Consider the following 10,337-nt stretch of genomic DNA (forward strand, 5'->3'; position numbering starts at 1 on the left):
GGCCAAGGTGAGGGCTGGGTGAGAGAGAGCAGCTGTGAAAGGGCTCCTCTTGGAGAGGGGGGGTGAAGGGGGCTGGGTAGGTGCAATGGTTTACAGAGGCCCAGGGGGCAAGTCTCTGAGAATGTTCTCCTTCTAGAAGCTGTGACAGCCCCTCTCCCCACCCAAAACTCAGGGCATAATTACAGCTCAGCCAAGCTTGCCTTCATCTCCTGCAGCTTCCCCATCTTCACCCTCTATCCCCTTGGGGGTTCCCTTCTATCTAAGCACTCAAGACTCCGAGGTTCCTTTGTCCTTCCACGGATTCTCAACCCCTCCTGAACACTAGAATCTCCTGGGGGACCCTTAAAAACAGACGTGGACCCCCCTCTAGAAATTCCATTTCAGTTAGTCTGGAAGAGTGAGGAAGGCCGACAATGGCCTGAGAGATGAAAGGACTTTTCTGGGTCACAAAGCCGCTAGCAGGGAGGCCTGGATTCCCCTAAGGCTTCCGAACTTGGAGCTCAGTTCCTCCCCGTAGCAACCGCGTGCCTGTGGAGGACGGGCGCCCGAGCACTTGCCCATGCGTGTCTCCTAGTGTTGGGGTCCCAGGCTGGAGTTCCTCCCTTGGCCTCGCTCTGCCCCAGCCCACCCCCAGCGATGACCACTGCCGCTTCCCGCTTGATGTCAGAAACACGTTCCTCGGCAAAGTCTGACCTTTGGACTTTGGACAGTGAAAAATACAGCTTTGACAGCCAGGCCGTGTAGAACCCAAAATAAGTTTCCAAACTCCTGTTGACTACAAGGCCTGTAAATAGACTTTGATGCCCCTCAGGTCAGCCCCTGGAGGCCCTTGGCCTTGGTTTCCATGTCTTGAATCGAGAATAAATACTAATACTATCTAACTCACAAGGCTTTTGCAAAGGTAACTGGAAAGGACACCCACAAAGAATAATGCCTGACAGAGGAACTGGCATTCAGTCCTCCCACAAATGCTTGCTCAGAATCTGCTGCAGACTAGGCATTATCTGAGCATGAGGGGAGAACGTTGTGTCCCTAAGCTGCCCCTGTCTCAGGGCTCCCAGTAGAGGAGGGATTCAGGCAAGTAGAGAGGCAATTAGTATGCAGAGAGCCGTGTGCTCTGGGGACACAGAAGGGACACAAGTAACCCATCTGAGAACACACATCAAGAGGTTTCCATGAGTCAGGCTGAAGGGCAGGGCAGCCCTGAAGGAAAGGCGAGTACAAGGAAATCCAAGTAACTGCGCATTACAGCTGAAACAGAAATCGTGCTTTGGTTTCCTAGGGCTGCCATAACAAACTACCATAAACATGGTGGATTAAAACGACAGAAATTTATCCTCTCACAGTTCTGCCAGCTATAAGTCCAAATCAAGGTATCATCAGAGCCAAACTCCCCTCTGAAGGCTCTAGGGGAGAATCCTTCCTTGCTTCTTCCTAGCTTCTGGGGGGTCCCGGCAATCTTTGATGTTTGTAGCTACATGACTCCAATCTCTGCCTCTTCTCTCTGTGTCTCTTCCTCCCATGAGGACAATTATCATTGGATTTAGGGCCCACCTAACCCAGAATGAGCTCATCTCCATCTTTAATTACATCTGCAAAGAACCTAGCTCCAAATAAAGTCACACGCTGAGGTTCCCGGGGATGTGAATTTAGGGGTCATGATTCAACCCACCCCAGAAGGAAAGGGTGGAAGTGGAGAGAGATGAGATTCCCAGAGGTAGGCTGGGGACACACACAGACTTCATCCAGGGACACTGGTGACAGGTGGAGGCGTTTTAGAATGTAAGTTTTCGAAAGATATGCTGCCTGCGGGATGGAGGGCAGATAGAGAAGAACAAAGTCGGATGCTTTACAGTAATTCAGTGAGATGTATTTCTTGACAGTCAGTAGGTATTTGGGAGACAGAGCTGACAAGGTGTGGTGGTGATTTGGAAGCAGGGAGAAGGAAAGGAGCCACATTGTGTTCTCAGGTTTCTGAGTAAGGGAACTGAATGAGGGCACGTGGCAGGAGGAGCAAGGGTGGGAAGGAAGGAGATAGGAGACCCAAGCGGAGATGCTACGGAGACCCTGGACTCGATGCAGGAGGTCAAGCTCAGGGTCAAGCTCAGGGGAGCTCTCAAGGCTGGAGAGTGAGTGAGCCCATGGAAGGACCTGGCACTGTGGGAAGAGAGTGATGTGTATGGGGAGAAACAGAGGCTCAGAACAGACCAGAGGAGGACCAACATTAAGGGCTCGGGCAGACGAAGAGCTCACGACAAAGACTAAGGAGGAGGGACGAGAGGCCAGGGGAGCGGGCAACGGGCAGTCACACAAAGAGACAGTGCCCAGTCCTTTCCCTGTCCCCCTCCTCGCCTCCCGTCCACTTCCCTTTCCAGTTTGCTACAGTAAAAGTACTTGACCTTTCTTGGGGTGATGGGAGGATAGCCTCACAAGGCAAACTGTACAGCTCCCTATTTATTGACTCAAGCATGTTCTATGCTTCTGTTACCTAATCACAGCCTGGACTGGGCAACCCTGGTTTCATTTCCATCACCTTCCTCCCACCCCACACCCCTGGATAATCCAGAGCCTTCCATCCAGTCATCTCTGGCAAAGAGCCCACACTCTCCATCTGCTGTCTCCAAAAGGCAGCTGTCAGACCCATGTGGGCTAATGTTGATCACCTGAGATGGGGCTGGTCCGAATGGAGATGTGCAGTAAGTGTAAATTACATGTGGATTTCAAAGACTCACTCTGAAAATAAATGTAAAATATCCCAGGAATAATTTTATATTGATTACATGCTAAAATTACATTTTAATATATGTAATTATTAATTAAATTAATTAATTAAAATATATTTTTATTAAATATATTAATTAAATATATATTAAAATATATTATTAAGTTAATTAAATGCAGATGCAGGTTAATTAAAATATATCATTTTAATTAAATTAATATTAATTAAATTAATATATTTATGTTAAATTAAATTTAATATTAATTAATTAAATGCAGGATAATTAAAATATATTATTAAGATTAATGTCACCTGTTTCTTTGTACTTTTTTTAAACCTAAAATTACATATGTGACTTGCATTATATTTCTTTTGGGTAGTACTGCCCTAGAGACCTTCTTTGATATCAAGACTTACCTGAAACACCGAACAGTTTTGCATTTCCCCAGAGTCCGGCTGGCACAGGTCACAGGAAGGGAGAATGGCATGCTGTATGTTGCACCTGGTTTTTCATGTTCTCATTTTATTTCTCATAGCTCATGTGATTCCCTCTCTCTCCCCTAACTTTTTAAATGAGAAAACCAGAGGGCAAATTTAACTCATGTCTACTCAATTCCTAAACCCATAATTTGTCCAATACACAATGTTGTCAAGTCTAATGGTGGTAATAGTTTTTAAGGAACCCCCTTAGATAGTAATAATAATAATCCCTTTATGCACATAAAGTGTCTTATATCATTTACCTCATCCCATCTGCTCCAAAAGAAAACCTTAAGACTTCCAACATAAGATATTTTCATTTAAAAATTTTGTTTATACACGGCAGAAAATTAAAAGGTACAAAGAATTAGAAAAGTCAACTTCCCACCCACCCCTGACTTGCTCCCTCCTGCCACCCTCCACCCTTACCTCCTCCTCCACCCCTGCCAATAGCATGCTCTGTACATCCCCCTAGTGATGGGGATGCACAAACACAATCAAACATGCGTGTGGCTATATGGCCATTTTCCAAAACACTCAAATAGCAGTAGATTGCACCCATATTCCACATGTTACTCTTTGTACTTAGCACCTTATCTTGGAGACCCTTCATATCAGTACATAAAGGTCTGCCTTTAACTGATATGTCATATTTAAATGAAAAGACTTTCGTAAATTACAAAATACATTTAAATCAGGAAACTAAGTTCAAGGAAGGAGTCACTTGTTCTCCTTGACAGCGACAGTGACAGATTGAGGCCAACTCATTCCAGTCCGAGCCTGCTTCCTCTCCTTGACCCTCCCCGTGCCCCCATCTGTGAAAGAGTAGAAACAATCCCTGGCCCACCTACTGTGAAGCTGACATGGAGACTGAAGGAGCTAATGAAACCTGGAAAGCACAATTCAAACTGTTACTGTAATTGTACTGTTACTGTCACTGTAAACTGAGTCACATCTTGGTAGAAATCTAAGCAACGTAGGGGAGGGCAAATGTATTTGGGCAGGAGGACTCTTCCACCCTTTGAATCACATCATCACTGGGCCCATAGTATTGGCCCCGACCCAGCACTGATCTAGCCCAAGGGGACAGATCCTGGCTGCCTCCTTAAAAAGGGTTGGAATGTTCTGAAGGGCTCAGGTGTGACTGTCCAGCCCCTCATCTTGTGGGGAGTAGGTGGTCACAGGTTCTGGCCCCCAAGGACAGGCTTTCTCAGGAAGGAGACTTCACTCACAAGGCTGAGACATAAGCACACACAGACACAGGCCCTGGAAATCTGGAGCAAGGTGGGTGGAAAACTGTCCTCAGCCCAGCAGTGGCTGGTTGTTTATGTACAGTAGGCCACGGGATGACATTTTCCGGGCCCAGGCTCGGCACGGGGAGCTGACTGCACCCACCAGCACAGCTCCAGCCCAGACATGGGAACAATGTGACTGACGGGAACCACAGCCAAATTAGGCTGGCCAAGGGGGCTGGCACAGCCCAAGCGAGTGAGCGACTGCTTAAAGGGATGCTGCCTCATTTCGTCTGGCGGCCCTGCCCACCGCCTTGGTGTCTGGGGTTTGCTTCTCCTTGCTTGTTCCCAGCTCTCCCCTGTGACCCAGGGTCTTGGGGAAGAACAGGGGGGGAGGGGGAGGAGACAAATCTCCAGGGAAGAAAAAGCAAACCCAGGCTTAGCCAGCATGTACCCCACATGTCTTCCCAGCTCCTCCAAGTTGGCCCCATGGTCCCCAGATGTGCAGGAAAAGTGTGCTTAAGCTGTGTGATCACAAAGATTGAGATTCCCCAGGAAATTTCTAGAGCCCATTAGAAGGGCTCACAGAGCCTCCAGAAAACGTGCCTTCCCTTACCTTGATTCCTCATCTTGGCAAAGATTCACACTGTCTCCACCCAGAGAGGTGGAAGGCCAGTCCACTCATCCTGTTTATAGAAGAAGGGTGGGGAGAGCGAAAGGACAAGTTCCAGCCTCTCACAAGGCTTCTCACCAACCTGCCCTGTCGGAGCAGTTACTCTCTGAGCTCAGTCGACCATCCACTCTTCCTAAAGTCAGTCGGTCAGTGTTCTACACAGTTGGTCCTAAGAAAGAAACAAGTATTCAAAGCTGGATGTTCAAAGCACATTGCCGATAGTCCTCCATTTAACAAAAGAATTAATTATGGAACTTCTTTGAAGAGACAACTTTCCTAGGGCGTATAAGGTACAATTTTTACTTAGCATCAATTTATTCACAATTTGTTTTGGTATAAACCTAAAAAGGCGTGTATGTTTGGATATAAATGTATTTGTGTTATTTTTCAATTCTCAGTATAAAAACTTGATTTAGGCAGGGCTGGTATCATTATTTCTACCTTTCAGGTGAGGAAAGGGAGACTCAGAGAGATTCTAAGCAAAAATGGGCGTTCCCACTGCTCCACAATGACCAGCTGAGGGTCATATTTCTCAGCCTGCCCAAATCCCACTGTTATACCTGCGCTGTTTACAGAAAGTGGAGTAGAGGGTACCAGGGACTGGGGAGGGGGTGGGGAAAATATTATTTAATTGGTGCAGAGTCTCTATTCTGGATGATGAAAATGTTCTGGAAATGGATAGTGGTGATGGTTGCATGACATTATGAATGTACTTAGTATATGCTGAATGTACACTTAAAAATGGTTAGAAGGGTACATTGTATATTAATTTTTTAACATAGAAAAAGAATTACCTAGCTGAAATTCTGAATCGTAGCAGGATTATGTTAGCTCACTTCCCCTTCTGCCCTTTCCTTACACCTCCCACTTCCCCCATATAATATCGAGAACTAATCAAGAGAAAATAATTAAAATTGAAATAACACTGAGAAATCACTTCTAACCCAGGAGATTGGCAAAAAATAAAGTATGATAATACTCTTTGCTAGTAAAGATGCAGAAGAAGGACACTCTCGCACACTGCCGTTGAAAAGATAAACTGGGCAGACTGGAAAACAATCTAGCAATATATTATAAAAATATTTATTAAAATTAAAAATACACATACGCGGTACTGGAGACAGGGAAAATATACAGATCAATTGAAGAGAATAGAGTTTGAGGAGAGGGATATTTCCTAGACTAAAACCAGGGGTGGGGTGTGCTCTATGTGTCACAAGATCAATTGGAACTTGCAACCTGCTCACTAAAGGCACCCCAAACTGAGAGATCCTCAGAAGGAATAGTGGTTTGGGGTATCCTGGGCTCTGGGATCACCATAGAAGCCCATGACCCAAAGGTGATCAGCAAGATGAAAAACCTGCAGAGACCACACCTGGGGTAGGGGCTTCTCCCCTGTGATCAATATGGACCCATGGCAAGAGGGGTCTGGACACTTTACCCAATCCAGCAGCAGATCAGGTAGGGACCAGAGAAAGATTTGGGTTGAATTTCCTGACATCCCAGTAGGATGGGGATGTGAAGTCACCATTAAGTTGTGTTTGGTCAGGGTTCCCCAGAAAAACATAACCAGTAGGAGGTAGATAGATAGATAGATAAATAGATAGATAGATAGATAGAGATAGGTAGATAAAGATTTATTATAGGAATTGGCTCACACAATTGTGGAGGCCAAGAAGTCCTGGGATCTGCCATCTGTAAGCTGGAGAAATAAGAAAGCTGGTTGTGCAATTCAATTCAGATCTGAAGCCCAGAGAACCAGGAGTGTCTATTCAAGAAGAGAGAGTGAATTCATGTTTCCTCCACCTTTCCATTCTATTCAGTCCTTCAGTGGATTGGATGGTGCCACCCAAATTGGCGAGGGTGATCTTCTTTACTTGATCTATTGATTCAAATGCTAATCTCTTCCAGCACCACCTCACAGACACACCCAGAAATAATATTTTACCAGCTATCTGAGCATCCCTTAGCACAGTCAAGCTGACACATAAAATTCACCATCACAAACAGTTTTGCAGAAAATAAAGAACTATGCTATTACTTGCATACCTGAGTTGGTGAACTGAGAGTCTTCCCAGTTATATGAGATTTAGAGGTAGGTATTATGGATGAGGTGGGGTTCAATCTCACCTTGAGAACAACAGGTAGGGATTGGGGTGAGCAAAGATGTGACAGCCCAGGTGAGCAGGGAGTGGGCGGCAGGGACAGTGAAGAAACGGGCTTCGCTGGAGCATATGGTCCCAATTAGGGAGCGGAAAGAACCCACTTTTAGTGTCTGCCCCCCTCATTATCAAAACACATCTGTCACTGAACACCTCCACGCACAAGGTTCTGGGCTGTATGCTGTGAGGTATGGAAAGGTGAGAAATGCAGGATCAGCGCTCTCTGTGGGCTCATAAGTTAGCTTGATAATGTGCGTCCATGAAGAAAAACGCTCAGAAGGCCGAGTGCCCGATTCCTGACATACATCACCCGTGCACTTGTTTCCTCAGCTAAATCTTACTGTGTTTAGTCCTCATACCGGGCTAAGCACTAGGGATGAAGAGATGAATGCTACAATGCACCATCCCTGGGAGATGCCTAGAAATCACTTCCGGCTGAGGAAATGTCTCCCAGAGCTGGACCTAGATGGGCTGGTAGGATGTGATAGGTGTCTGAGGAGGAAGCAGGTACACCTGTGGCAAGATCGGCACCTGGGACTGATGGCCTGTGGAACACCCAGGTGAGCGGGGGGCGGGGGCCGGGGGGTAGGGGAGGTGGGCAGAGAGCGGGCCAGTCTGAAAAGAAGATGCAAGTGAGGGCAGAGAGGCAGATGAGGCTGGACAGGACAGCTGGGCGCAGATGACAGAGTGTCCTGCACTCTGGACTTTGGACTGTGGGAACCGGGAGTTAGTGAGGGTTTCTGATCTGCTGTGAGGCCCTACTGTGCCCACCAAGCTCCTGCCACCTCTAAAGTGAGTGGTAGATGGGGCTGAGCAGGGTTGGGGTTTTTTATAAATTTATTTATTTATTTATTTATTTTTGGCTGTGTTGGGTCCTCGTTTCTGTGCGAGGGCTTTCTCTAGTTGCGGCAAGCGGGGGCCACTCTTCATCGCGGTGCGCGGGCCTCTCGCTATCGTGGCCTCTCTTGTTGCGGAGCACAGGCTCCAGACGCGCAGGCTCAGTAGTTGTGGCTCACGGGCCTAGTTGCTCCGCGGCATGTGGGATCTTCCCAGACCAGGGCTCGAACCCGTGTCCCCTGCATTGGCAGGCGGATTCTCAACCACTGTGCCACCAGGGAAGCCCAGGGCTGGGTTTTTTAACATGAGGAATGTGCCCAGCAAAGATCATCTGTGGCCCACTTAGCTAGCGCCCATCCCCGAGTAACTTCTCTCCCGGGGCGCCTGCCAGCCCCGGACATTCCCCAGAACCCACGGGAGCCCTCAGCCTCTCCAGCCTGACCCGGAGGCCTGGAGGGCCCACGTGCTCTTGAGGAGCTGAGCTCCAGCCTTCCTTGTTCCTCCCACTCAGACAGCAGGGAGTCCCTGTCGCCTCAACCTCTGCCCCCCATCGCCAGCTCAAAGGGGAGGGGGAGGAAGCCCTGAGGCTTACAGCAAAACCTCAGGGTGCCCCTGAGTCCCAGGAGTGCTCAGATGGAGTCTGGGCCAGCCAAGCCTGCGGGGCCATCAGCTTGGACGCAGGGTACACAGAATGTACCTTCACCTCCTCCGGCAGGTAAGGGTGTGAGTGTGTGTGTGAGTGTGCACCCGCGCGTGCACGTGAGCGCACGCACATGAGCGCACGTGGGGCTCCCGGGCACAGGGTGTTGGGTAACCTACACCTAATGTCCCAGCCCAACACGCAGCCAAAGGATTGGGACAGGCTTTGCCTTTGAGGATGCCGACAAGCGAATCTCCTTGTGAGAAGATCATTGTCCCCGCAAACCCTGACGTCACAAACCCATTGCACCATGTCCTCCCTCTTCTCATGGATAGTTGTGTCCAGTGGAAAGCAAGCACCAAGGAACCCTCAACTTTAAGCTGTGTGCCTAGGTTTTCACCAACACCTAGGGATGCAATAAGTGTGTGCTGATTTGATGGTAAAGGGGTCACAGAAAGACCAACCCCGTGGGGTTTTAGCATATGGAAGTGAAGAGGGCTTTTCTATCCCTTTCCTTTAGGGTGGTGGGGATGGAGACAGAGGTGATGGGATTGATGGGGAAGGAGAGAAGCTACGGATTTGCTACAGCAGAATCTCTGGGGCATTAGTAATCATGCATTAATATTTCCTAAAGCTCCCCAGATGAAGAAAAAGATTGAGAACCACCTGCCCCAAGGAGAGAGGTATGAAGAGGAGCCTTCTTTCAGATTGAATCGTGTGCCCAGAATAAATCAGTCCACCACTGCTGTCGAATCTACCTGCTGGGCCCTCACTCTGACCCAGATTCTTGTCTCATTCCATCAGCCCCCTTCCACGTCTCCCCCGCCCCCACCCCCAGCCTTATTCCAGTTCAGCCCCTTTAATATCCCTGCTACCCATTGACTGCCATTCCCTTAGGACTTCCTTCCAGCCCCAGTTAAGAAAGACATATGATCACCAGCTTCCAGACCCCACCGCTTCCATTCTGCACACTCCAGGACCCTCTTCCAGACTGGAAGAGGTAAGAAGAGTTTGGGGTCTTTTCTCCCCCCAAGCAAGTGGGCATCCAGATATGGGCAAAATCAGAGCGTACTCAGCATGCGACCTCCGGGTGTTGGGATGAACGTGCAGGCCAGGCTGCAGCCCTGCCAGGGTGCCCGGCACTTGGAATCTTTAAATGCAAATTTCCCTTGTGGCAGCCCTGGCCTCTTCTGCAGGGGTGGCAGCTGCCCTGGGAGGAAAGACGAGATTTAAATTGGTAATCAAGCACTGTACCAAACCAGACTTTGACCTTGTTCAGAATTCCACTGGCCCGTGTTCCCTGACCCGCCACCACCCTTTCTGCCCAATTGTTCCCTTGAGTAGCTGCCTGCTATCTAAGGCAGTAAGGCAGGCTGTCACCAGCTGCTGCTTTCCTGGCTGCCTTCCACCTGGCTGGATCGGAAGGCCTTGGAAATCAAAGAGCTTTGCCTTTCCAGCCACTGTGCTACCTCTGCTCCTGGAGCGAGACAAGAGTGGTCTGGATGAGGTCTCTGGTCCTGGCTGTGCCTGCTGGTAGGGCATGGGAGAGGTGAAGGCAGCCCCGGCAAGCTTCTTTTATGCACTCTTGGTT

The 10,337-nt window shown here is 48.6% G+C and overlaps 1 protein-coding gene across 1 annotated transcript; it reads left to right on the plus strand.

The window, feature by feature from the left end:
• The first annotated feature begins 2,939 nt into the window (after positions 1–2,939).
• LOC309611246 (uncharacterized protein) lies at positions 2,940–9,490 on the plus strand. Its single transcript, XM_082355447.1, has 4 exons — positions 2,940–5,397; positions 7,600–7,829; positions 8,618–8,821; positions 9,381–9,490. The coding sequence occupies exons 2-4, from the start codon at positions 7,654–7,656 to the stop codon at positions 9,403–9,405; spliced, it is 405 nt and encodes a 134-aa protein (XP_082211573.1). The 5' UTR covers positions 2,940–5,397; positions 7,600–7,653; the 3' UTR covers positions 9,406–9,490.
• Positions 9,491–10,337: the final 847 nt, after the last annotated feature.

The sequence above is a fragment of the Balaenoptera borealis genome (assembly GCF_965194805.1).
Source record: "Balaenoptera borealis genome assembly, chromosome: 14".
In the NCBI taxonomy this organism is placed as follows: domain Eukaryota; kingdom Metazoa; phylum Chordata; class Mammalia; order Artiodactyla; family Balaenopteridae; genus Balaenoptera; species Balaenoptera borealis.